Source organism: Sus scrofa, chromosome 3 (genome assembly GCF_054392235.1).
Source record: "Sus scrofa isolate SSC_HxYL_T2T_F1_AM1 chromosome 3, Sscrofa_HxYL_maternal_Yorkshire_Landrace_v2.0, whole genome shotgun sequence".
NCBI classification, from domain to species: Eukaryota; Metazoa; Chordata; class Mammalia; order Artiodactyla; family Suidae; genus Sus; species Sus scrofa.
This window is the reverse complement of record NC_139385.1, coordinates 92,888,984-92,916,826: the sequence shown is the minus strand read 5'-3', so window position 1 is coordinate 92,916,826 and position 27,843 is coordinate 92,888,984. Positions and strand designations below refer to the sequence as shown.

General features: G+C 38.2%; 1 protein-coding gene and 1 pseudogene across 27 annotated transcripts in view; one reads left to right on the top strand and one right to left on the bottom strand.

Moving 5' to 3' along the window:
- The window catches only part of SANBR (SANT and BTB domain regulator of CSR), a 71,275-nt gene that overhangs the window by 4,664 nt on the left and 38,768 nt on the right, over positions 1–27,843 (top strand). For 4 of the 27 annotated variants that reach the window (XM_085019107.1, XM_021087510.2, XM_021087508.2 and 1 more), the window contains exons 2-9: positions 2,830–2,988; positions 11,659–11,845; positions 12,770–12,863; positions 16,042–16,280; positions 17,759–17,817; positions 19,472–19,632; positions 24,648–24,734; positions 27,471–27,581. In XM_085019107.1, the coding sequence (XP_084875233.1) occupies positions 2,839–2,988; positions 11,659–11,845; positions 12,770–12,863; positions 16,042–16,280; positions 17,759–17,817; positions 19,472–19,632; positions 24,648–24,734; positions 27,471–27,581 (1,088 nt within the window). In that variant the 5' untranslated portion in view covers positions 2,830–2,838. Of the gene's footprint in view, positions 1–1,572; positions 1,730–2,829; positions 2,989–11,658; positions 11,846–12,769; positions 12,864–16,041; positions 16,281–17,758; positions 17,818–19,471; positions 19,633–24,647; positions 24,735–27,470; positions 27,835–27,843 lie in introns of all 27 variants that reach the window. The other 23 variants (XM_085019121.1, XM_085019120.1, XM_021087516.2 and 20 more) reach the window with 9 other exon arrangements.
- On the bottom strand, positions 26,185–26,500 carry LOC110260005 (cytochrome c pseudogene; annotated as a pseudogene).

Here is a 27,843-nt window from a genome sequence, read left to right as displayed (position 1 = left end):
CCCAACTGCTGACTCCCCTATGCAGTACTTCTTGAGTGCAATGAAAAGAGCATGGATTTGAAAGTCAGTTTTACCTGGGTTTCAATCTTTGCTTTGACTTCTGTTAGCTCTGTGGCCTTGTACAAATTATTTAACTTTTCTGAATATATTTCTTCGCCTTCTAAAATTTGGGAAAGGGAGTTCCTGTCGTGGCACAGTGGTTAATGAATCCGACTAGGAACCATGAGGTTGCGGGTTCCGTCCCTGCCCTTGCTCGGTGGGTTGACGATCCGGCGTTGCCGTGAGCTGTGGTGTAGGTTGCAGACGCGGCTCGGATCCCGCGTTGCTGTGGCTCTGGCTGCAGCTCCGATTCGACCCCTAGCCTGGGAATCTCCATATGCCGCAGGAGCAGCCCAAAGAAATAGCAAAAAGACAAAAAAATAAAATAAAATTTGGGAAAGCATCTATCTTACAGGGTTGTGAGAATTTATTTAAATAATGTATATAAAAGCCTTAGCACAGCTCCAGGCTCCTAGTAAATACTCAGTAAATATATTCTTAACATTTTCTAAGCTTGGAACTTCCTGTTGTGGCTCCTCAGGTTAAGAACCGGACATAGGAGTTCCCGTCGTGGCGCAGTGGTTAACGAATCCAACTAGGAACCTTGAGGTTGCAGGTTTGATCCCTGGCCTTGCTCAGTGGGTTAACGATCCCGCGTTGCCGTGAGCTGTGGTGTAGGTTGCAGACGCGGCTTGGATCCCGCGTTGCTGTGGCTCTGGCGTAGGCCGGTGGCTACAGCTCCAATTAGACCCCTAGCCTGGGAACCTCCAAATGCCGCGGGAGCGGCCCAAGAAAAGGCAAAAAGACAATTAAAAAAAAAAAAAAAGAACTCCGGACATAATGTACAAGAGGATGCAGGTTTGCTCTCTGACCTCACTTAGTGGGTTAAGGATCCAGCATTGCCACAAGCTTTGGCGTAGATCACAGATGCGGCTCAGATACAGTGCTGCTGTGGCTGTGATTTAGGCCTCAGGGGCAGCTCTGTTCAACCCCTAATCCAGGAACAGCCATATGCCACAGGTGCAACCATTAAAAAATTTTTTCTTCTAGAGTTCCCATCATGGCTCAGTGGTTGACGAATCCGACTAGGAACCATGAGGTTGCAGGTTCGATCCCTGGCCTTGCTCATTGGGTTAACAATCCGGCGTTGCCATGAGCTGTGGTGTAGGTTGCAGACACGGCTCGGATCCTGTGTGGCTGTGGGAAGGCCTGCAGCTACAGCTCCAATTGGACCCCTAGCCTGGGAACCTCCATATGCCATGGGAGCCGCTCTAGAAAAGGCAAAAGACTGAAAAATAAAAATTTCTCCTAAGGTTGAAATGAGTAACAGCGTTTTCTCTTTCATACCATGGCTTTCCCCTCTTCCATAATGCCACAGCAATTTGTGTCCCTCCTGTGCCCCTCGATGGCTCCCCTCTGCTTTGGCTCACAGCAAATGATAATAAAATGATCTGTCTGCTTATATCCTCACCTCTCTGCTAGTAAACTCCTTGAGGACAGGAAACATGCCATATTTATCTTTGTTTTCCCCAGAGCTTGGCTCATGGATGGTGTTCACTAAATGTGAAGTGAACTAATCCATTTGGAAAGCCATCTAGAGACTTTTTCCTTGGTCATCCTGTTGCTTGAGGTTCTTGGGTACCCATGTCACTGGAATGAACCAAAGGATGTGTGATGGGAGGAAATACAGGTGAGGAGCCAGGTGAAGAAGCAAGGAAAGCCTCTACTCTTGTAGGAGTGTGTGTGTGTGTGTGTGTGTGTGTGTGTGTGTGTGTGTGTGTGTGTGTGTGTGTGTGTGGAGGTACCTTGGCTTTTTATATATGACAGGGTGTGTGTGTAAGGATTAAACCTTATCAGGCCAGTTGTCACATTGCTTCTGAAGACAAGGAAGATAACTTTCAAAAAAATGTTCCTAATCTGTAAAATCAGTACTAATTCGAGTATTAAATCTAATACTGCCCGTCACTTTTAACTAATAATCACATGGCACAGTAATAATGATTATGCTTCTCCTAAAATGTTGTATTAACTTGATTCTCCATTTCATTTGATTATGTCAAAATTGAATATACCAAGTCAAAATTAAATTCTGGAGAGAATTAAATATGCCAAGGCATTCTCTTGTGGCACAGTGGGTTGAGGACCTGGAGTTGTCGCTGCAGCAGCTCAAATTGCTCCTGTGGCTCAGGTTTGATACCTGGCCCAGGAACCTCCACAGGCGTGGCCAAAAAAAAAAAAAATATACCAAACCTTCCTTGTTTGTAGCATGGACATTCACTAACAGAGAAACAAAGAAATTATGGTCTAGGACTGCAGTGAAATTATAATTCTTTTTAATCAGGTTTTTTAAAATAGTTTAATTCCACCATCCATGAACTGCTAATCAAAATATAAATCACTCACAAATAAGGATTTTTTTAAGGACCGTATATTGTAGTAAAGTTTTTCTCTCAATATTATGAAAAATTTTAAACATAGAGCAAAGTCAAAAGAATCTTGTAATAAACACTTGTATACTCATTAGTTAGAGTCTACCATTGACCTTTTATTATACTTTCAAATCACATATTTACCCATCTGTCCATCCTTCTATCCATCCATCCACCAATCCATGATATTCAAATGCTATTATATTTGAAGATATTTGAACTGTATATTCTGTATTGATTTTAGGTCAGTTTTATTTTTCCTTTATGTAATAGATAATTCTTAGGATTGGTTTATAACTGATTTATAATATGCAAACATTTGGATTTCAGATGCAAATCTATTTGTCTTCTCTGTCTCTAGTTCCAAAAGATGAGTCGTGGATATTCAGAAAACAACAATTTCCTGAACAATAACAACCAAATGGTGTTGGACATGATCCTTTACCCGTTAATTGGAATCCATCAGACCATCAACTGGGAAACTGTGGCAAGGCTTGTGCCTGGGTTAACACCCAAAGAGGTATATAATATCTTCCAGATAGCTATGGAAAAGAAATCAGAAAAAAAAAATTGTCATTTTAAAGGAATAACTACTGGGAGTTCCTGTTATGGCTTAGCAGGTTACCAACCCGACTAGTATCCATGAGGACTCAGGTTGATCCCTGGCCTTGCTCAGTGGGTTAAGGATCCTGTGTTGCTGTGAGCTGTGGTGTATGTTGTAGATTCGGCTTGGATCTGGCGTTGCTGTGGCTGTAGAGTAGGCTGGCAGCTGTAGCTCCAACTCAACCCCTAGCCTGGAAACTTCTATATGTCTCTGGTGCGGCCATAAAAAAGTAAAGGAATAACTACTAAGAGAGAAGAAAAATTTAAGTTGTACATGTTCATATACCTGTGCAAATACTGAATATGCATATCATGATTAGATCAGTCTCTATAAATTATATATTAACCTACTTGGTATTTTTATTTTTTTAACCTTTTTTTTTTTTTTGGTCTTTTTGTTCTTTTTTTAGAGCCGCACCCACAGCATATGGAAATTCCCAGGCTATGGATCTAATCGGAGCTGTAGCCACCAGCCTATGCCAGAGCCACAGTGACGCCAGATCCAAGCCGCATCTGTGACCTACACCACAGCTCACGGCAACACTGGATCCTTAACCCATTGAGCAAGGCCAGGGATCAAACTCGCAACTTCATGGTTCCTAGTCAGATTTGTTTCTGCTGCGCCATGACAGGAACTCTAACCTACCTGATATTTTAAAATTCTACCATGTCTTACATGTTTACAACTGAATGGGTGGATAAAATTTTTGTAAATCCAATTTTATTAAATTCCTAATGCTATGTTTCTTAAACTTGTATGATGTACTGACCTTTTTAAAGGAAAAAAGCTTGAAAACTCCCAGCAATGACTAAAATTATTATTATAGTGGAAATTAAATATACACTAATACTAGGTATAAATATACCTATATGACCATAAACCAAATTTACGTTTTATAAATACAAGTGAAAATGCAAACCAACATAATTCAAACTAATAAGCTTACTTAATATGATAAGTAATAGTGTTTTGCTGAAATTAAATTGCTGATTAAAATGCAAATATTGTGTAGTTTCTTGTGGCACAAAATTTTTAGCATTTAGTCTGAACTGCCATGTGCCCCTCAAAGCCTTTCTTCTTTCTCCACTTCTCTCTCTTTAACCTAGTAGGCAGCTTTGCATTGCCCCAGGATGTTACTTGCCTTCCCTGGGCACTAACAAATCTCTTTTCTACCTTTGTCCTTTAGTAAAACTAGCCTTGGACAATTAAAGTATTTCTTTTTTCTTTTCTCTCTCTCTCTCTTTTTTTTTGTCTTTTTAGGGCTGTACCTGTGGCATATGGAGGTTCTCAGGCTAGGGCTAGGCTAGGCTCTAGGGTGCAGATGCCAGCCTACACCACAGCCACACCAGATCTGTCTGTGACCTACACCACAGCTCGTGGCAACATTGAATCCTTAACCCACTGAGCAGGAGATTGGACGTACATTCTCATCGATGCTAGTTGGGTTCATTAACCGCTGAGCCACAATGGGAACTCCCATATGTGAATTCTTAAAGTGGAATGTAGAAAATGTACTACTTTGTTGCTTATTTTTTCACTCAGTGAACATTTCCATGTGTCAGTTAATAGACTTCTCAACATTTGATAATGGTATTGTTTTTATTTGATCTATATCATAATTTCTCAAACTTTTTTTTTTTTTTTTTTTTGCCATTAATGTTTCCAGCTTTTGAGTGCTACAAATCCACTGTAACAAATATTCTCCTTTCCTTAGGAAATAATCTCAGAAGCAGAATTGCTTGGTTAGAGGGCATGTGCCTTTTTAAGGCTTTTGTCAATATTGTGCACAAGAAGTGTCATCCCTGTTACGCTCCAGTCAACATAGCTGATAGATCCTTGCACTAGAATTCTAGTATCATTGATGTGTGTGTCTTTTCAAAATTCTAATTTATGTATGTATTTAACTTTAATAAATGTTAGTTAGCTCATTATGGTTTTAAGGTTTTTTTCTTTAAATCCTGAAGATGGTGATTTTTTTTTTTTTTTTTTTTTTTGACTGTGCCTATGGCATATGGAAGTTCCTGAGCCAGGGATCAAACCTGCTCCACAACAGCCACCCAAGCTGACTGCTGTAACAACACTAGATCTTTAACCTACTGTGCCACAGCTGGAACTCCTTTGAATGTTTTATATGTTATCGTTCCATGTCCTTTTTCTATTTGTGAACTTACTGTTTTGTTACTAGTTTAATGAGTTTTCTTGTTTTTTTCTGTGCTTCTTTATTTATTAAGCTCTCTTTAGTGTCCTAAAATAGAATTTTATATTCTCCATATAAAGATCCTTTAACCACTGTGCTGGGCAAGGGATCGAACCTGAGCCTGTACAGCAGCCCAAGCCTCTGCAGTCAGATTATTAACCTGCTGCACCACAGTAGGAACACCTACTGTTATTTAATTTTTTTTTGACTCAATGAATTTTTATTGTACTTTAGTTGTACAACCATCATCACAACCTAATTTTACATTTCCATCGAAAACCTCCAGCCCATCCCTACCCCTCTCAGCCTGTCCCCTTTGGTAATCGTAAGTTTTTCAGTCTGTAAGTCAGTTTTTCTTCTGCAAATAAGTTCATTGTATCCTTTTTTAGATTCCACACATAAGTGATAGCATATGACCTTTGTGTCTCACTGCCTAATTTCACATAGCATGATAATTTCTAGGTTCATCCATGTTGCTGCAAATACCATTATTTCATTCCTCTTTATGGCTGAGTAATATTCCATTGCGTAATACCAGATCTTTATCCACTCCTCTGCTGATGGATATTTAGGTTGTTTCCTTGTTTTGGTGATTGTATATAGTGCTGCAGTGAACATTGGGGTACATGTATCTCTTCAAGTCATGGTTTTCTTTGGATAGATGCCCAGGAGTGGGATTGCTAAATCAAATGGTAATTCTGTTTTTAGTTTTCTGAGCAATCTCCATACTGTTTTCCATAGTGGTTACACCAGTTCACTTCCCACCAACAGTGTAAGAGGGTTCCTTTTTCTTCATATCCTCTCCAGCATTTATTGTTTGTAGATTTTTTGATGATGGCCATTCTGGCTGGTGTAAGGTGGTACCTCATAGTAGTTTTGGTTTGCATTTGTCTAATAATTAGTAATGTGTTTTTGGTCCATCTGTGTCTCTTCTTTGGAGAATTGTCTGTTTAGATCTGCCCATTTTTTGATGGTTTTTTTTGTTTGTTTCTTTTTTTGTTTTTTGTTTTGGTATTGAGATGCATGAGGTTGTTTATGTATTTTGAAGATTAATCCCTTGTCAGTTGCTTCATTTTCAAATATTCTCTCCCATTTTGTGGGTTGTCTTTTTGTTTTGTTTAGGATTTCCTTTGCGATGCAAAAAATGTTAAGACGTTTAATTAGGTCCCATTTGTTTATTTTTGTTTTTATTGTCATTACTCTAGGAGGTGGATCCACAAAGAAAATGCTGTGATTTATGTCAAAGAGTGTTTGGCCTATGTTTTCCTCTGAGAGTTTTATAGTATCTGGTCTTATGTTTAGTTCTTCAATCCATTTTGAATTTATTTTTGTGTATGATGTTAGGGGGTATTCTAATTTCATTCTTTGCATGTAGCTGTCCATTTTTCCCAGCATCACTTATTAAAGTGACTGTCTTTTCTCCATTGTATTTTCTTGCCTTCTTTGTCATAGATTAGTTGACCTTAGGTACATGGGTTTAATTCTTGGCTTTGTCCTGTTCCACTGATCTGTATTTCTGTTTTTTTTGTGCCAGTACCATACTGTTTTGATGACTGTAGCTTTGTAGTATAATCTGAAATCAGGGAGCCTGATTCCTTCAGCTCCATTTTTCTTTCTCAGGATGGCTTTGGCTATTCTGTGTCTTTTGTGCTTCCAAACAAACTTAAAAATATTTTGCTCTGGAGTTCCCGTCGTGGCGCAGTAGTTAACGAATCCGGCTAGGAACCATGAGGTTGCGGGTTCGGTCTCTGCCCTTGCTCAGTGGGTTAACGATCCGGCGTTGCCGTGAGCTGTGGTGTAGGTTGCAGATGCGGCTCGGATCCCGCGTTGCTGTGGCTCTGGCGTAGGCCGGTGGCTACAGCTCCGATTCAACCCCTAGCCTGGGAACCTCCATATGCCGTGGGAGTGGCCCAAGAAATAGCAACAACAACAAGACAAAAAAAAAAAAAAATTTTGTTCTAGTTCTGTGAAAAGTATCCTTGGTAATTTAATAGGGATTGCATTGAATCTATAGATTGCCTTAGGTAGTATAGTCATTTTGACAATATTGATTCTTCCAATCCAAGAGCATGGTATGTCTTTCCATCTGTTTGTGTCATCTTTAATTTCTTTCATCAGTGTCTTATAGTTTTCAAAGTACAGGTCTTTTGTCTCTAGGTTAGTTTATTCCTAAGTATTTTATTATTATTGATGTGATGGTAAATGGGATTGTTTCCCTAATTTCTTATTCCAATCTTTTGTTGTTAGTATATAGAAATGCTGTCAGTTTCTGTGTATTAATTTTGTATCCTATGGGAAGGAGTAGTGCCTGCCCACTGGTAGGTGGAGCTGATTCTTATCCTTCTGGTGGGTGAGGCTTTGTCTCTGGGTGTGCTTAGAGGTGGCTCTGTGCTTTGGAGGTCTTTAGGCAACCTGTTTACTTATGGGTGGGGCTGTGTTCCCACTTGATTTGTTGTTTGGCCTGGGACTTCTCAGACCTAATGGATGGGGCCAGGTTTTTACAAATTGGCCACCTCTAGAGGGGTTCATGCTGATGATTATTCCTGAGATCTTTGCCTCCAGTGTTCTTCCCCCACAGTGAGCTACAGTCACATCCTGTTTTTGCAGCATATCCTCCAAGAACTGTAGGCAGGTCTGACTCAGATTCCTATGGAGTCCTTGCTTTGACCTGAGATCCAGTGCACATGAAAGCCTGTGTGCACCTTTCAAGAGTGGAGTCTCTATTTACCCCAGTCCCACAGGGCTCCACCATACAAGCCCCGCTGGCCCCCACTGCCAAATGCTCTGAGGGCCTCTCCTCCCAGTGCTAGGTCCCCAGGCATGGGACCCTGACCTGGGGCTCAGAACTCTCACTCCTATGGCTAAGCCTCTGCAATATAGTTACTTTTCAGTCTGTGGGCTGCTCACAAAGTGGGTATGAGGTTGCTTGTGTCACATAATCACCCCTTCTCCTGTCTTAATGTGGCTTTCTTTTGTCTATGGGAGTAGGATTTTTTTTTTTTTATAGTTTCCAGCCTATTTTGCTGAAGGTTGTTCAACAGTTGGTTGTAATTTTGTGACTGTTTTATAAACTAAGCTCCAGTCCTACTCCAACATCTTGATCCCATCTCCCTTACTTTAAAATGTATCTTTTTTTAAATTTTATTTAATTTTATTTTTTTTATAATTTTTTTTATTTTCCCACTGTACAGCAAGGGGGTCAGGTTATCCTTACATGTATACATTACAATTACATTTTTTCCCCCACCGTTTGTTCTGTTGCAACATGAGTATCTAGACAAAGTTCTCAATGCTATTCAGCAGGATCTCCTTGTAAATCTATTCTAAGTTGTGTAAAATGTATCTTTTTTTTTAAATGAATGTTGTTATGTTTATAGTTGTACAATGATCATCACAATCCAATTTTATAGCATTTCCATATCTTTTTTAAAAGTCATATATTTTTTAAAAATTTATGGAAGTATAGTTGATTTATATAACTTTTCTATTAAATACAGTAACCATTAATTTAGCTTATTTTTCTCAGTTTGTTTTCAACCTATAAGTTATTATAATTTCTTGTATACAAGTGTTTAAAAGTTTATGTTAAAATCAAGAATTCCTGTTGCAGCTCAGCAATAACAAAACTGGCTAGTATCCGTGAGAACAAGAGTTTGATCCCTGGCCTGGCTCAGTGGGCTAAAGATCCAGCGTTGCTGTTAGCTGTGTGTAGGTCGCTGACATGGCTTGGATCTCCTGTGGCTGTGATGTAGGCTGGCAGCTGCAACTTTGATTTGACCACTAGCCTGGGAGCTTTCATATGCCTCGGGTGTGGCCCTAAAAAGCAAAAAAAAAATAAAAAAATAAAAAAAATAAAAATTTTTGTTAAAATTTATAAATCTTTTACTTTGATGTCTTCCTTTTTTGTCATGTTTAGAAAATTTTTCTCACCTGAAGGTTATGTATAATACAGTCACCTGTATTTTCCTTTTTTTTTTTTTTTTTTTTTTTTGCTTTTTTGGGCATCTTCATGGATACTAGTCGGATTTGTTTCTGCTGAGCCACAAGCGGAACTCTGCATTTACCTTAGCTGAAATCATAAATTGAATTTTTTCCAAAGTGACTATACTGTTTTACATTCCTGCCAGCAGTGTTTGAGGGTTCCAGTTTCCCCACATCCTTGCCAACACTTTTATTATGTCTTTTTTTAATATGCACCTCCTAGTGGGTATGAATTGTTAACTCGTGATTTTGATTTGCATTTTTCTAATGGTTAATGGCATTGAGCCTCTTTTAATATGTTTATAGGCCATTTGTAGAGCTTCTTTGGAGAAATATCTATTCAGAGCCTTTGCCCATTTTTCAGTTGGGTTGTCTTTTTATCATTGAGTAGCAAGAGTTCTTTATATATTCTGTTTACAAATCCCTTGTCAGATATGTAATTGGCAAATATTTTTTCCTATTTTATAGGTTATCTCTTCATTGTTTTTGTTTTTGTTTTGTCTTTTGTCTTTTTAGGGCTGCACCCAGGGCATATGGACCTTCCAGGCTAGGGGTTGAATCTGAGCTATAGCCTCCAGCCTACACCATAGCTCACAGCAACACCCAGATCCTTAACCCACTGAGCAAGGCCAGGGATCGAACCCACATCCTCATGGATGCTAGTTGGGTTCATTAACCAGTGAGCCACGATGGGAACTCTATCTTTGCATTTTCTTGATAATGTCCTTTTACATTTTGATGAAGTCTAGTTTATCTAATTTTTCTTTTCACTTATGCTTTTACTCTCATATCCAGGAAGCTATCATCTAATCCAAAGTCATGAAGATTTTTACCTGTATTTTCATCTAATAATTTTATAGTTGAAGCTCTTATATTTAGTATTTGGTCTGTTTGCAGCTAATTATTTTTTTTGCCTGTTGTTGTCTTTTTTTTTTTTTTTTTTAGGGTCACACCTGTGGCATGTGGAGGTTCCCAGGCGAGGGCCTAATTGGAGCTACAGCTGCCAGCCTATGCCAGAGCCACAGCAACACAGAATCCAAGCCGTGTCTGTGACCTACACCAAAGCTCACAGCAACACCGGATCCTTAACTCACTGAGTGAGGCCAGGGATTGAACTGGAAACCTCATGATCCCTAGTCAGATTCGTTTCTGCTGCACCATGACAGGAACTCTGGTTTCCAGCTAATTTTTGTGTATGGTGCGAGATAGGGGAGTCCAACCTCATTCTTTTGCACATAGATATGATGTAAATTTTGCTTAAATACAAGAACATTTAGAAACATTTTCGTGAAGGACTGCTTAGCCATACTATGCTTAATGTACTCAATATTTTCTAATCTCTTGCATTTTATTTTTTTTCCAATTCCTAATTTGGATCTTCTGAATTGACTCCATGACTAACAGTGGGTTAAAAAAAAACACTGTGCTAGAACAAACTATGCCCAAATACATGGCCATAAAATGTTACTACAGTATTTTGTACAAGGTGAACCTTACTGTTAGTAAGAACAAAGACTTTTTTTTTTTTCTTTTTTTGGCCTCTCCTGGCTGCATGAAGAAGTTCCTAGGCCAGGGATTGAACCTGAACCACAACAGTGACAATGCTGAATCCTTAACCGCTAGGCTATCAGGGAACTCCAAAGACACATTATTCTAATAAAAAAAATCTAGTGTCTCCATTCTCTTGGGATAGACCACGATGGAAATAATATGAGAAAAATAATGTATATATATGCATGCCTGGGTCACTGTGCTATACAGCAGAAATTGACACAACAATGTAACAGCTGTACTCTAATAAAAAAAATTTTTTAATTAAAAAAAATCTAGTGTCACAAATTAGATACTTTTTGATTTGCTTTCCACTGAAGGTCAGAATTTGGTTTTGTTCCTGGTGGTAACTTAATGTAAAAATAAAAGCCAAGTTTTTAAATTATTAAAATTGTCTGATAGACCATGGTGAAATATGGTCTATAAAGCCATTCTTCATTTTTCTAGATGAGCATAAATATATTACGCCTTTAAGTTAAAGCATATTTTAAAAAACCTACCCTAAATTAAAAAAAAAACCTAGAGGCTTTTGTGTATTGAAATATATGCTAATTTTCTGTTACCCAGCAGATTAGTATTCACTTTTTTTTGTTTTTGTTTTTTTTTGCTTTTTAGGGCCACACCCATGGCATATGGAGGCTCTCAGGCTAGGGGTCTAATTGGAGCTGTAGCTGCTGGCCTGCACCACAGCCCACGGAAACGCTGGATCTCCAACCCACTGAGCGAGGCCAGGGATTGAGCCTGTAACCTCATGGTTCCTAGTTGGATTCATTTCCACTGCACCATGATGGGAACTCCTATAAAAATTATTTAAAGGCCTCCCCACACCTGCATTTCCTTCCTTTATGTCATTACAGTGTGCAAAGAGGTTTGATGAACTGAAGAGCAGTGGAAGCTCACCTGTGGACAACCAGTATAGTCCCCTAATGGCTGCTGGAGAGAGTCCTATTGAAACATTAGCCTCATATATCAAATCCTCACTTCTGGACACACAGGGAGAATTTCAGGAGACTCCACTTGGTCAAGATGCAGTTTCTAAAACAGGTAAGGTTTTAAAAACAAAATGCAGTGCTTCTCCTTATGATAATTCTGCAAAATATTATGCATTCCAGTCGACTTTTCTTTATTTAAAGGCTAAGAGAAACCTTAATAGAAAAATCTACTAGTATTTGTATTTTCCTGAACTTCAGAAATTTATCTTTGCTATATTTGAAAAGTGAATGTTAATATACAAGTCAAATTATTACCAAAAAAGTTTTTTACTATATCAAAATATACTACTCCAGCCTGCTAGCCTAGCTATGTTGTAAATTTTAAACAGATTGGATCTATACCTTTTGCTTAAACCTTTTTAACTGAGAGGATCTTGCTTGTCTCTCATGTTATTGTTTTTACAGCTCCCCATTATTGAAATCAATAGGAGCTTCAGATGACACAGCAGCAGGGTAGTAGAGATACCTTCCACAATTATGTTGAAAATAATAACTGGTTTTAGAAATCTTCACAGTGTAGTGAATTATTTTAGACTCAGTAGTAGCAGAGTATTGATAGAAGAATTTGCTTCAGGAAGAGAAAACTATATTGCAGGTTTTTGAACATTTGATCCCTATGCCTATGCATCATTTCACTATTTGGGGGAGGGGGCGTGGAGTGGAGGAGAAAAGAATAGCTTAATTGCTTTGCCAGGCAAAGGGGAACATAGTGGGCTCATGGCTTCAAAACTTGTGTGTCCCTCATGTCAGAATTTTTTAAACCTTCGTTGTAATGGTAGCAAGTTGTGGTCCTTTTCTTATACTGTTTCTTCCATTTACCTTTAGAAATACTAAGGCCCCTGACAAAGTACCTTCTTTAACTAGTCTTAAAACCATGCATTTATAGTATAACCATTCAGTAAGTAAAAACCCATTCTCAGCTAGAAATGCTAACCTCCCCGCTTTGTTTTTGTATGTGTTTGTTTCTGTATTTAAGGAAGACATAGTATAGCTTCCACAAGGAATTGTTCTTCAGAAAGTGAAAATTGTACTACTCATAATGGTGGAGAAAAGACTGAAGAATCTGAAGGGTAGGAGGCTGGTTCTTTGCTAGATAAGATTTAATATGAATATCATCTTTAAATTATAAAATACATGATTGGTGATTGTATATATCAGTTACCATAATTTAGGAATTTCTCATGATACAACTGCTGAAACAGTTGAAATCAGTGTAGTTCACGTGTTAAACTATAAACAATTGCTTGATAGCTAAACATATCTCATTCATATTACTTATAAATTGGACAACAGTTTACCACTTTAAAAATTCATCCTCATCTCATAAATATTAGAAATAATATATATTAACATAAAATTTTAAAAAGTAAATTTTAAAACCAAAAGAAAAATCTCTGCCATTAGTTATCCAACTTTATTAAAGAAACCATATGTATTTTAAGAACTGTTTGGGAAGTTCTCGTTGTGGCACAGCAGTTAATGAACCCAACTAAGTCCATGAGGACTTGGGTTCAATCCCTGGCCTCACTCAGTGGGTTAAGGATCCAGTGTTGCCGTGAGCTGTGATGTAGGTGGCAGACAGGGCTCACATCTGCTGATGCTGTGGCTGTGGTGCAGGCTGGCAGCTGCAGCTCTGATTTCATGCCTAGCCTGGGAATTTCCATATGCCGTGGTTATGGCCCTAAAAACCAAAAAAAAAAGGACTGTTTGAATATGATAACTCATTACTGAAACATTTAAAAATTAGATTATATCTTTCAATATAATTCACACTTTGATAATTTTGTATTGTTTTATGTATTTAACATAACTGCACATACTTTAAATATTCATTTTGATGAGTTTTAACAAATAGGTTTATCATGTTACCATCACCCAAATGAAGCTAACATTTTCATCATCTCTGAAAGTTCCTATGTGTATTTTCAGTTTTGTTAGTTTTTACAACAACTTTATTTATTTACTTATTTTGCTTTTTTAGGGCCACACCCACGGCATATGGAAGTTCTCAGGTGAGTGGTCAGATTGGAGCTGCAGCTGCTGACCTACGCCACAGTCAGCCATAGTCAAAGCACCGTGGGATCTGAGCCACATCTGCAATATATACCACAGCTCACGCAACTCGGGATTCCTATCCCACTGAACAAGGCCAGGGATCAAACCTGCGTCCTCATGGATGTCAGTCAGGTTTGGCACTGCTGAAACACAGCTAGAATTCCTGTAACAGCTTTATTAATATATAATTCACATAGTATAAAAATTTATCTTTTTGAGGAGTTCCCCTCGTGGCGCGGTAGTTAATGAATCTGAATAGGAAGCATGAGGTTGCAGGTTCAATCCCTGGCCTTGCCCAGTGCGTTAAGGATCTGGCGTTGCCGTGAGCTGTGGTGTAGGTTGCAGACGCAGCTCAGATCCCTCGTTGCTGTGGCTCTGGCATAGGCCGGTGGCTACAGCTCCAATTAGACCCCTAGCCTGGGAACCTCCACATGCCGTGGGAGCGGCCCTAGAAAAGCCAAAAAGAAAAAAAATTTATCTTTTTGAGAAGTTCCCTTGTGGCTTAGTAGGTTAAGAACCTGACTAGGGTTTGATCCCTGGCCTCACTCATTGGGTTAAGGATCTGGCATTGCTACAAACTGAGACGTAGGTCAAAGATGTGGCTCAGATCTGGCATTGCTATGGCTCTTGCGTAAGCTGGCAGCAGCAGCGCTGATTCGACCCCTATCCTGGGACTTAAATATGCTACAGGTGCAGCCCTAAAAATAAAAAGAAGGCAAGTGGCAAATTTTATGTTAGGTATATTTTACCACAATAAAAAAATTCACCCTATTATAGTTTACTGAATTTTAGCTTATTCACATAGATTTTTAGCTGATAGGTTTATGTGGCTTAAAAATTTGTCAATTTTTTTTTTTTTACTAGAATGAGCTAGTGTTTTATTTTGTGGTCCAAAAAGCCACAGCAATTTTATGTTTCATTATATCAGCCATTACCTGATTAATTTTGACCATGCTTTCTCTGGAAGAACAATTTGCAAAGTTATTTGAATTCCTTTGACTTTGACAGAACATTGATTTCTAATCCTTTTTCTACAGCCAATTTTATTTCAAATCTAATTTCTTTGTATTAAAAACTTGAAGTTCGGTTAAACACATTATATTCATATCGAAGGACAGTGTAGCTTTTCCTGTTTAATCTCTTCCTTTTGTTTGTTTTTCTTTTTTTTTCTTTTTTTTTTTTTTTTTCTGTCTTTTTGTCTTTTCTATGGCCGCACCATCAGCATATGGAGGTTTCCAGTTGGAGCTGTAGCCATCGGCCTACTCCACAGCCACAGCAACGCAGGATCCGAGCCACATCTGAGACCTACACAACAGCTCACAGCAACGCCGGATCCTTAACCACTGAGCGAGGCCAGGGATCAAACCCACAACCTCATGGTTCCTAGTCGGATTCGTTTCCACTGCGCCACAACAGGAAAACCTAATCTCTTTTCGTAATGACCTGAAGCAACTAGTGTTTCTTTTTGAGGTGATATAATTTTCAAGGGCATATAAATTCAAGGAGTATATAATTTTTGAATCTTCCTTATTATCTAAACTTACTCTTAAGTTTTTCTTAAATAGGTAAATAAGCATGGTGTAGTCTTAAGAATTTTTTAACCACATTCACTAATTTTTACTTATTGAATGCCTAGAAACAAACTTTCTTGCTATTAAAAATAACAAAGTAGCTATGCTAATTTTTTGATACTTCAATGAATAATTTTAACTGTTTTTCCCAATAATAGTAAGAAAATTTTGGTATTTAATCTTTTAAATACCAAAATTTTGTATTAATATAGTATTAATATAAAATATTAATAAATATTAACTATTAAATAATAGTATTTTAAATACTATTAAAATTTTGGTGTTTAATCTTCTCATACCCATTATCATGTAAAAGTGCTATTTTATGTCCTTCGCAAGAATAAGAATGTATTGTTTAATTTTTCTTTGTGAACTGGTATTTTTAAAAACAATGTGATTAGCATATAATTTGAAGTTAGTAGTTTAACTAAAATTAGTCATAATTTTCAAATACAGCTCAGGTTATCAAGACATGAAAACTTCTGAATGTCAGGTCCTATAAAACTGATGTTTGGTTAAAACCCTCAAAAACATCTTATTTTCCTACTTCCAATAAATGTAAATATTTTGGCTTCTCTTCTAAAACTAATAATTTCGTTTCTGTGTAACATTTTTTATGAAGGCCAAACATGGTGATTCATGTATGTGATGAAGCAAAAAACTTGAAAGAAGATTTTATTTGCCCACGAGATCTTTTGATATCAGAAATGAAGTACTTTGCTGAATATTTGTCTATGGACGCCCAGCGCTGGGAAGAGGTGGACATTTCAGTTCATTGTGACGTTCATATTTTCAACTGGTTGATAAAATATGTTAAAAGGAATACTAAGGAGAATAAAGATTGTGAGATGCCCACTTTAGGTAAAGGACAATATAATATTTATTTTGTAGTGAAGTTTTTGTGTTAGCTAGTAGTTGCTTCAAGCCAAACATGACATGTGGAAAATTATTTGAACATTAGTATTTATGTTCCTATTTGTAGTCACCTTTTAAGAAACACCTTTTCCTTTTTTAGTAAATTATAGTGAATTTATGGCAAGTGGGTCGGTCTCTAGATGAGTCATTTTTATTGTGTGTTACAGTGACCACTAGTGTCCTAAAGGTCCTTTTAGGGGATCCACAAAGTCAAGAGAATCTGCTTAATAATGCAGCGTCTTATTTGTCTTTCTGTCTGTGTTGACGTTTGTTTAGCTGGTGCAGAAGTAATAGAGGGTAAAAGGGAGTTTTAGCACACATCAGGGAAAGAGCATCATACTGAATTTATTGGTGGTAACTTCTTCAACACCATATGCTCAAGTAAAGGGGCAAAAAGAAAATACAATTGCACTTAATATCTTGATGAGGCAGTAAAAATTACTAATTTTATTAATGCTTGATTACTTGAGTATACATCTTTTTGATAGTCTATAAAAGCAATCTTTATTCTAAGAAAACTCATTATCGCTCATCATCCAGACCTTGGGTCTTAACTGGAATGGGTTATGTTACAGTTTCTGAGGAACTTTTTTTACCAACTCCTTCCTACCTTCACCATTTCTCTTTGAGAATCTTTAATCTAGAACTTTTGTTTAAGGAAAGATTAGGATTACTTATTTTAATCATTGTCTTCGTAGTCTTTTTTTTTTTTTTTTTTTTTTGGCTGTGTTTGTGGCACCTGTAAGTTCCCAGGCCAGGGATGAAACTTGCACCACATCAGTGACCCGAGCCGCTGCAGTGACAATGCCAGATCCTTAACCCACTGAGCCGCAGGGGAATTCCTGCAGTATTTTATTGAGGAGGATTATCTTAGTACTATAATGGTTAAAAAATTTTTTTCTTTTTCTCTGGTCATGCCTGTGAAGTTTTACTTAGTCTGCCTTCAGGAAGCAGTTTTGCATTTCTGCAATAGTAAATTTTATATTGTCTTTCAAAATCTTTTAAATTAAGTATTTGTTCATAACAAGCATTAAAATCTCTTTTGAAGTAACTTCACTAATAACAGGCTCTCTCATTAATCATTTATACATTTTTTTCTTACTGTGATTTTTGTGTGATGCGTTATATTCTCATTTTTAACTGTCTTTTTCCATGGTTTAGTTAAGGATGAGTTTGCACATATCATATATTGGGTCTTGGAGACTTGGTATGAATCTAATTCCAGGGCAGATTTATTGTATGTTTTCTCTATACCCTAAATTTTAACATCACATTTTCTTTCTTTCATGTATATAAGCTTTAGTAAGGCCTTATTAAATTGTTCTTATTAAGTAACATCCTCTTTTAAGGTGAGAAGGAGCCTGTTCTAAAGAGATTGAAGAACAAGTCAGAAGGAGAATTTAATTTTTTTTCTCTTTTTTTAGAGCCAGGAAATGTCATTTCAATTCTTATTTCTTCAGAGTTTTTAAAAATGGATTCACTGGTAAGTATTAATAAAAGATCCAAGCTCTTCTATGCTTGATTTAGCATATGATTTGATTTTTCCTTCAAGTGTCTAGAAAATTCTAAGGTGTGTTACTGAAGTTGTTACTAATTCCAGAGTGTGAATCCATTAGAATAAACTGCTAGTGTTTGGAGGTACTTTTGGTAAGATATTAACATTTTATTTATTTATTTATTTATTGGCTTTTTTTTTTTTTTTTTAGGGCTGCACCCACTGCATGTGGAGGTTCCCAGAGTAAGGGTCTAATTGAAGTTGTAGCTGCCGGCCTATGCCACAGCTACAGCAACATCAGATCCGAGCCATGTCTGTGACCTACACCACAGATCATGGCAACTTCAGATCCTTAACCCAATGAGCACGGGCAGGGATCGAACCCACAACCTCATGGTTCCTGGTTGGATTTGTTTCTGCTGCGCCATGAAGGGAACTCCTGGAGGTACTTCATTTTGTTGGGAAGGGGTTAAGGCTACTATTTATCTATCAAAGTAAGCATTTTATCCTCAAGGGGGCAGTTAGCTGTTCATTTATTTCTGCTGAGCCACGACGGGAACTCCATGTGGTTTTACTTTAAATGAGTATTTGCTTTTAGCCTCTGGTTAAACTACACAGAGAAAATGTTCCTTTGCTGTGTTAACAGATGTGAAGTTTGTTTATTTGTTTGAGATTTTACTAGTTCCCTGTATATCTGCTCCTTAGTCTATCCTCTTTCATTAGCTGGTATTAATTGCTTCAGAGAAGGGTTTCAGAAAAAAAAAAGCAGAGACTGGAAGAGTCTCTAACTTTTGATTTTTGAAATCTAAGCCCAAAAGCAAAATATTTAGAGAATACGTAGTTACCAGTGTTTCTCCTCCAAACCCAAATCTACTTCAAAAGTAAATAAATGTCAGAGTTCCTGTCATAGCCCAGCAGAAACGAATCTGACTGGGAAGTGTGACGTTGCAGATTAGATCCCTGGCCTCAATCAGTGGGTTAAGAATCTGGCGTCGCCCTGATCCGTGGTGTAGGTCGAAGACGCAACTCAGATTTGGCGTTGCTATGGCTCTTGTGTAGGCCGGCAGCTATAGTTCTGATTAAACCCCTAGCCTGGGAACTTCCATATGCCTTGGGTGCAGGCCTAAAAAGACAAAAAAAAAAAAAAAAAAAAAAAAAAAGTAAACAAATATCACTTGCATTGGAGAAAGAAGAAGAAAGTCAGAGAGAAAGCACAGTGAAACTGAGAAAGCCCAGAAGTGACTGAAATTATTTATCTGCCATTCAGAAAAGTGGAGACTGAAAATTGTCACTACGTTTCGTTATGAGAAGTCATAGATCTTCTACCCTTGAATTTGTGGACTAAGATTTATACCTGCCACAGTCATGGAAGTTATTCATTGCATGTTGTTTGAAATACGCTAAGAACTTTGAAAATTATTTTTCCAGCTATATGTGTATGTTTTTATAAATTGACCTGCTGGACCACTTTGGAACAGTGTAGGTTAACCCAAATAGGCAAAACTCAGTTATTGCTAGCAACACATGGATTATTGATGTGACATTATTCATAAGCCACTGCAGTGACAGTGCCAGATCTGTAACCCACTGAGCCACAAGTGAACTCCTCAACATTCATTTTCTATTCTCTTTTTTTTTTTAGGTTGAACAGTGTATTCAGTATTGTCACAAAAATATGAATGCCATAGTAGCTACACCATGCAACATGAACTGTATTAATGCAAATCTTCTTACACGTATAGCTGATCTGTTCACACACAATGAAGTTGAGGATTTAAAGGACAAGAAAGATAAGTTTAGGAGGTAATTTTTTAAATTTAATTTTAAAAGTCATGTTCCTATTAAAAGAAATGTATTATTTCTATTTCATTTTAGTAAAAATTCTATTTAAATTTTTTAAATTTAATTTTAAAAGTCATGTCCCTATTAAAAGAAATGTATTAATTCTATTTCATTTTAGTAAAAATTCTATTCTAGAATATATTTAGAAATATATTTACTTTTTTTTGGCCTATAGCATATAGAAGTCCCCTGGCCAGGGATCAAACCTGCACCACATCAGTAACCGGAGTTACTGCAGTGACAATGACAGATCCTTAACATGCTGTGCCACAAGGGAAGTCCTTTATTTTATTTTACTTTTATTTTATTTTTTCTCTTTTGGCCATCATGTGGCAGATCCAATCAGAGCCACAGTTGCACCCTAAGCTATAGCTGCAGCAACACCAGATCCTTAACCCACTATGCTGGGCTGGGGATGGAATCTGTGTCCCAGCACTCCCAAGATGCCACTGATCTTCTTGCACCACAGCAGGAATGCCTCATTTTATTTTAATTGAAGTAAAATATATCCTGAGCTGATGGCTCAAATTAGTAATTAAAGAGGTTCCTGGTGGCCTACCAGGTTAGGGCCTAGTCAGGTTTTGGTGGGGTTTTTTTGTTTGTTTGTTTGTTTGTTTGTTTTTGGCTTTTTAGGGCCGCACCCGAGGCATATGGAGGTTCCCAGACTAGGGGTCTAATCATAGCCACAACTGCCAGCCTACACTACAGCCACAGCAACGCCAGATCTGAGCCATGTTTGTGACCCACACCACAGCTCACGGCAACGCCGTATCCTCAACCCACTGAGCAAGGCCAGGGATCAAACCCACAACCTCATGGTTCCTAGTTGGACTTGTTTTCACTGCACCACCACAGGAACTCCAAGGCTTAGTGTTTAAGGGAACTTCTACATGCTGCAGGCATGGCCAAAAAAAACTAGTAATTAAATTAGTTCCTTTATATAAGGCACATATGAGCAGGTTGTGGTGGTGAATGACATTAAAAATTATTAAGACAGGCTTTAGTGTAAAGCGGAAGAGTGGTATGAGATGAGGTTTATAGTTGTCATATCAGTTAAGGGCTACTTAGGTCATAGCAAGGAGTGTATACTTTATTCTAAGTGGGAATGGAAGCAGAGGAGTGGCGTTTCTGCTTGTTTTTAAAAGCTCATTATGCGGAGTTCCCATCGTGGCACAGTGGTTAACAAATCTGACTAGGAACCGTGGGGTTGCAGGTTCTGGCCTTGCTCAGTGGGTTAAAGATCCAGCGTTGCCTGAGCTGTGGTATAGGTTGCAGACGCGGCTCGGATTCCGCTTTGCTGTGGCTCTGGCATAGGCCGGCAGCTGCAGCTCCGATTTGACCCCTAGCCTGGGAACCTCCATATGCCGAGGGAGCAGCCCTAGAAAAGGCAAAAAGACAAAAACAAAACAAAACAAAAAAAAAAACAAACAAACTCATTATGCTTGCTATGTGTAGAATTAGACTATAAGGATATAAGAAGCCAAATCTACTAGAAGTGTGGTGCAGTGGTCTGGTGAGAGATGAAAGGCTTTAGACTGAAGTGGAAGCAGTGGTGCTGAAAGGAAGTAGATGGATTCAGAGTATGTTATTAGAAAAATTTGACACATTTCCAAACGGAATGATATGGGAAGACAGAGTATTCTAGGATAATTACCAGGTTTTAAGGTTGAGCAGCTAAGTGAGTGGTAATGTCATTAATAAGGGAATAAGGGAGTTCTTTGATGGCTTAGTGGATTACATCTGTGTTTTCACTGCTGTGGCTTGGGTTGCTCATGTAGTACGGATTTGATCTCTGTCCCAGGAACTGTCACATTATGCCAGTGTGGCAAAAAAAAAAAAGAGAGAGAGAAAGGAGAGAGAAAGAGAGAACCTGAAATAAACTTTGCAACTCTCATTTAAAAAAAAAAAGATTGGGGAATCACTAGAGTGAGGGGACTCAAGAGATGGGTTTGAGTATTGTTAAGATTAATATATTTAATACACTTCTTACACTTCTTGGACATTCAGCTAGGATGACAGGTACATAGTTGGATATATAAGTCTGTAATTTAGGTCAGAGGTCAGGGCTTAAAATAGAAATATATGAGTAGATAAGGTTTGGAGTTGCCTGGTTGCCTAGTGGGTAAGGATCTGGTGTCACTGCTGTGGTTAGGTCATTGCTATGTTGTGGGTACAGTCCCTGGACCAGGAACTTTTACATGCCACAACCAAAAAAAAAAAAAGTAGGTGAGGTTTGAAACCACAAACTGGATGAGAATTCCTAGCAAGAAAAATCATACTTTATCCACTGCATTGCACTGGCGTCTTTACTGTAAATCAGGTGATGATCTATATGAGATCTGTCTCTGAATTCTTCATTTTGTTATGTTGATTTCTTCCTTATGTTAGTAGTACGCTGTCTTAATTTCAGCTTTCTAATGTTTTATGGTGTCTAACAATCTAAATTCTTCAGCTTCTGAGTTCCCATTGTGGCTCAGCAGTTTCAGAACCCAATATAGTATCTGTGAGTGTTCAGGTTCAATCCCTGACCTTGCTCAGTGGGTTAAGAATCCAGCATTGCTGCAGATCCTGACATAGGTCACAGGTGCAGCTCATATCCTCTGTGGCTGTGGCTGTGGCTGTGGCTGGCAGTGGCAGCTCCAATTCAACCCCTAGCCCAGGGACTTCCATATGCTGTAGGTGTGGCCATAAATTCATGTACATATGTATGTGTGTATGAATGAATGAATGAATTCATTCATTCTTCAGCTCTGCCTTTCTTTAAGATTGCTGTTTTGGAGTTCCCGTTGTGGCTCAGTGGTTAACAAATCCGACTAGGAACCATGAGGTTGTGGGTTCGATCCCTGGCCTCGCTCAGTGGGTTAAGGATCCGGCCTTTCCGTGAGCTGTGATGTAGGTCGCAGACACAGCTCAGATCCTGCATTGCTGTGGCTGTGGTGTAGGCCACAGCCTGGGAACCTACATATGCTACAGGTGAGGCCCCAGAAAAGACCAAAAAAAAAAAAAAAGATTGCTGTTTTGGTCATTTTATATCCTTTGCATTTCCATGGAAATTTTACAGGAGTCCCTGCTGTGGTATAGCATGTTAAAGATACGGCATTGTCTCTGTGGTGTTGTGGGTTCAATCCCCAGCACAGTACAGTGAGTTAAGGATGTTGCTGCAGCTGGGGTGTGGTGTAGGTTGCAGCTGTGGCTGGGATTCGATCCCTGGCCTGGGAACTTCCATATGCCATGGGTGTGGCCATTTTTAAAAATTTATAATCAGCCTGCCTATTTGCTCTCCCCCTCATACACACACATACATACACACACACTTCACATTGGAGGGTTAATATTCAACCTGTAGATCTGGGAAAGAACATCTTAATAATATTAAGTCTTTCAGTTCATGAACATGGTAAATAACCCTCAATTTATTTTAGCAATGTTTTGTAGTTTTTGGTGTAGAAATATTTTCCTTTTTTATTAAAATTATTCAGACATTTAAAATGTTTTGGTGCTATTATAAATCCTGTTTTTATTTTTTTGTCCAGTGCCTGTGGCATGTGTAAGTTCCTGGGCCAGGGATTGAACCTGTACCACAGCTATAACTGGAGACACAGCAGTGACAGCATTGGATCCTTAACCTGCTGAACCACAAGGGAACTCCTATTTATTTTATTTTCAAATTGTTAACAAGAGAGTATAGATTAAAACTCTCCAACATTTAGAGGTTCAGAAGAGAAGTAGCCAGTGAGGGACTTGAGAGGAGTCAGGGGGTCAAAGGAAAAGCAAAAGGAAAAAGAGTTTCAAAAAGGAAGAAGTGATTAGAGTAATTAAGATTAGATTAGAAGTGGTCAAGTTTAGAGTAAGATGAGGACAGAAGCACAGCTAATTGGATTTAGACAACTTTTTTCCAGCTTTTTTGGTCTGAATGATTGCAGAAAAATTTAGCAGTAGCTTTTAGGGATAGGTAGACTCAAGAAAGGATTGTTTTTTTCTTTTGCAGCTGCACCCATGGCATATGAAAGTTCCCAGGACAGGGATCAAATCCAAACCCCACCTTCAACCTACACCACAGGTACGGCAATGCCAGATCATTAACCATTGTGCTGGGCCAGGGCTTGAACCTGTGCCACCTCAGAGATAACACCCGATCTTTAACCCACTGTGCCACAGCGGGAACTACAAGGATTTTTTTTTTTTTTTTTTGAAGAAGGGAGACACTGATTATGTTTATATATACTGATCAGGATGATTCACTAGAGTGGGAGAAATTGGTAATGCAGGGGATTACCCCACACTTTAGTCCTTAAAGGGAATGAGACAGAGGGGAATTGTCCAAGAGCTAAATACTTGAAAATGAGATCAGGATCCTAAATCCAAATTCTGGCCTTTTAATAGCAGACATTACTTGAGGGAAAACAGAGACAGTCAAGATGTACACTTGGCATTAATGACACACTTAGATGACTGAAAGTGCATGCATAACATTATTATGTTATGCATAATAGTAAAGTTATTAACATTTAATTTTTAATGCTGTGTCTGGCACTCTTTAAAAACACTATCTAACTTAACCATCATAAAACCTTATGCATTTGAAATTATTGGCCCCCTTTTAGAGATGAGAAAAATAAGGTTCAAAGAGGCTAAGTTGCCAAAGATCACATACCGAATTATTGATAGACCCAGGATTGTTAAATTTCCAAAATCCTCAGTCCTGAATATTCCTTAACAAAGGACTGAAAGACAGTAGATAATGTGTCTCATTTTTCTGAGATAGAAAATGGATTCTTGATCAAGTAGTTCTCATTAGTAGGTTTATTTATTTAGAACAATAAACATGTGTTGTAAATTCCCAAGAAAGGACTTTGTAAGGATTTATTAATCACTTTCTACATGTGCAGATAGCTCAGCATTTATTTTCATCATTATCAAGTACTTTAGTAAAGTAGATATAGAAAATTAATTTGTTGATCATTTGTTTTTAATAGTAAACTTTTTTGTAAGAAGATTGAGAGACTGTTTGATCCTGAGTACTTGAATCCAGATTCTCGGAATAATGCAGCAACATTATACAGGTACAGTGAAGTGCTTTTCTTTGGTATGCTATATAATGCAACTAAATTCTTTAATTTCCTACATTAAAATTTTTCTGCTTGAGTGTTTTTGGTTTTGTTTTTTTTTTTTTTTTTTTTGTCTTTTTGTTGTTGTTGTTGTTGTTGTTATTTCTTGGGCCGCTCCCGCGGCATATGGAGGTTCCCAGGCTAGGGGTTGAATCGTAGCTGTAGCCACCGGCCTACACCAGAGCCACAGCATCGCAGGATCCGAGCCACGACTGCAACCTACACCACAGCTCACGGCAACGCCGGGTCGTTAACCCACTGAGCAAGGGCAGGGACCGAACCCGCAACCTCATGGTTCCTAGTCGGATTCGTTAACCACTGCGCCACGACGGGAACTCCTGCTTGAGTGTTTTTGTATCTTTTTTAAAATGTTTATACAATTTTTAAAGGTTTCTTTCCATTTAGAGTTATTAAAAAATATCGCCAAATTCCCCATGTTGTACAATACATCCTTGAGCCTGTCTTATACCAAATAGTTGGTATCTCCCATTCCCCGCCACCCCTATGTTGCCCTATAATCGCTAGTTTGTTCTCTATATCTGTGAGCCTGCTGCTTGTTTTAATTCACTAGTTTGTTGTATTTTTTTTAGGTTCCACGTACAAATGATAGCATATGGTATTTGTCTTTCTGTTTGACTTATTAATGCCCTCCACATCTGTCCATGTTAGTGCAAATGGCAAAATATTTTGTTCTTTTTTAGAATTCTCGCTGTGGCACAGCAGGTTAAGAATTTGGCATTGCTGCAGCTATGGCTCGAATTCAGTTGTAGGCCTGAGAATTTCCATATGGTGCAGGTGCAACCAAAACAAATTTTTGTTCTTTATGGCAGAGTAGTATTTCATTGTGTGTGTGCCACATTTTCTTTTCTTTTCTTTTTTTTTTTAGATACAGATAATTTTAATGAAATTGGCATAGTTAAGACCAAAAAGATAAATGGAACATTGCCAGTTTATCTTCAGCTCACGCCTTAACAGGGTAGTGAACACAACTTGAAACACTGGTAAATCTTGCTCTCTATGAGATAGTGAAGGGGTCTTCTCAGTATTTAAATATATTAATATAACCAGTTATAGAAATCTAAATATAAAACCAGTCTCCTATAGGTTCTGAGAAGGTATTTACCATTTTCCTGAAAAGTTTAACATTCCACATTCAAGTTTAATCATCTCTATAGAAGGGGGAAACAGTGATAGTACTTGTTGAACTGGGATTACTACTAAAATTCAAAAAGCTGACCATATTCATTTAGCCACCAACCCATCTTATTTAAATCAGGACCATCCAACAGAAACATTCCATCAGCCATACATGATCTGAATTCTAGTGTATGAAATCAATTTAAATATGGTACACATAAAAGTCATGAGGCATTCGGTCTTGTAATAAATAAGGCAGTGACCAATTTTACTCATTAGCAGCTTTTTTGAGATAAGCTACCAAGTCTTCCCTTTCTCCCTTCTTAATGCCAGTGAAGATCATTTTTGTTCCAGGGATGTACTTCTTGGGATTCTCCAAATACTCCATCAGTGTCTTCTCTCCCCCATGTGATGTCTTTGTTCTTGTTGGCATCTGTGTAAGTGAATCCAAGAGCCTGACCTGTCTTCCACCCAAACAGACCATGGAGGTTTGGACCAGTCTTGTGCTTGCCTCCCTTTTCTACAGTATGGCACTAGGCGTACTACTGAACAAAAATCTTCTCGCCCTTCTCAACGTCACCCATTTTAAAATCATTCTTTTGCCGAGCTCAGCAGACAAGTGGCCACTCGCAGGCTGGATGTCCCGTTTTCTAGCCTATTTTTAGTTTATTGAGAAATCTCTACTGTTTTCCACAGTGGCCGCACCAATTTACATTCCCACCAATGCGTATGAGGATTCCTTTTTCTCCACATCCTCACCAATATTTATTTGTGTGGTTTTTTTGTTTGTTTTTGTTTTGATAATAATCATTCTTTTTTTTTTAATTTTTTTTTGTCTTTTCTTTTTTTAGGGCTGCACCTGCATATGGAGGTTCCCAGGCTAGGGGTCAAATTGGAGCTGTAGCCACTGGCCTACACCACAGCCAAGCAATGCAGTATCTGAGCCGAGTCTGCGACCTACACCACATCTCATGGCAACGCCAGATCCTTAACCCACTGAGTAAGGCCAGAGATCGAACCTGTGTCCTCATGGATGCTAGTCAGATTTGTTTCTGCTGAGCCACGACGGGAAGTCCTTAATGATAGTCATTCTGACGGTTGTGAGGGTATATCTCATTTTGGTCTTGGTTTGCATTTCCCAGATGATTAGCAGTGTTGAGCATATTTCCATTTGCCTGTGGGCCATCTGCATTCCTCTTTGAAAAAATTTCTGTTCAGTTCCTCTGCCCATTTTTTTTTTTGTCTTTTTGCCATTTCTTGGGCTGCTCCCGCAGCATATGGAGGTTCCCAGGCTAGGGGTCGAATCGGAGCTGTAGCCACCGGCCTACACCAGAGCCACAGCAACGCGGGACCCGAGCCGAGTCTGCAACCTACACCACAGCTCACGGCAACGCCGGATCGTTAACCCACTGAGCAAGGGCAGGGATCGAACCCTCAACCTCATGGTTCCTAGTTGGATTCGTTAACCACTGCACCACGACAGGAACTCCTGCCCATTTTTTTAATAGGGTTGTTTGGGGCTTTTGGTGGGATTAAATCTTCTTTGTGTTATAGATGCTGTTTATGTAAGAAACTTTTAACAAAAGAAACTGAAAGAAGAATTTCTTGCATTCCTGGAAAAATCAATGTGGATCAACATGGAAATATTATCTACATTCACATAAGGTATAGAGAAAATAAAATACAGTTTTTAAAACATGAATTCAGAGTGTATTTATAAAAGTAAAACTACTCTTATAAAGACTGGGATAACATCTTTGTTGCATGTGATCCAACTTTGATTTAGAAAGTTGTTACTTTGAAAACAAAGTTGCTATAAAAGCTATATTTTATTTGCTGGGTAAATTTCATGATGTTTTAAAACTTTAGTAAAAATTATTATTATTATTTTGTCTTTATGGAATATGGAAGTTCCCAGGCTAGGGGT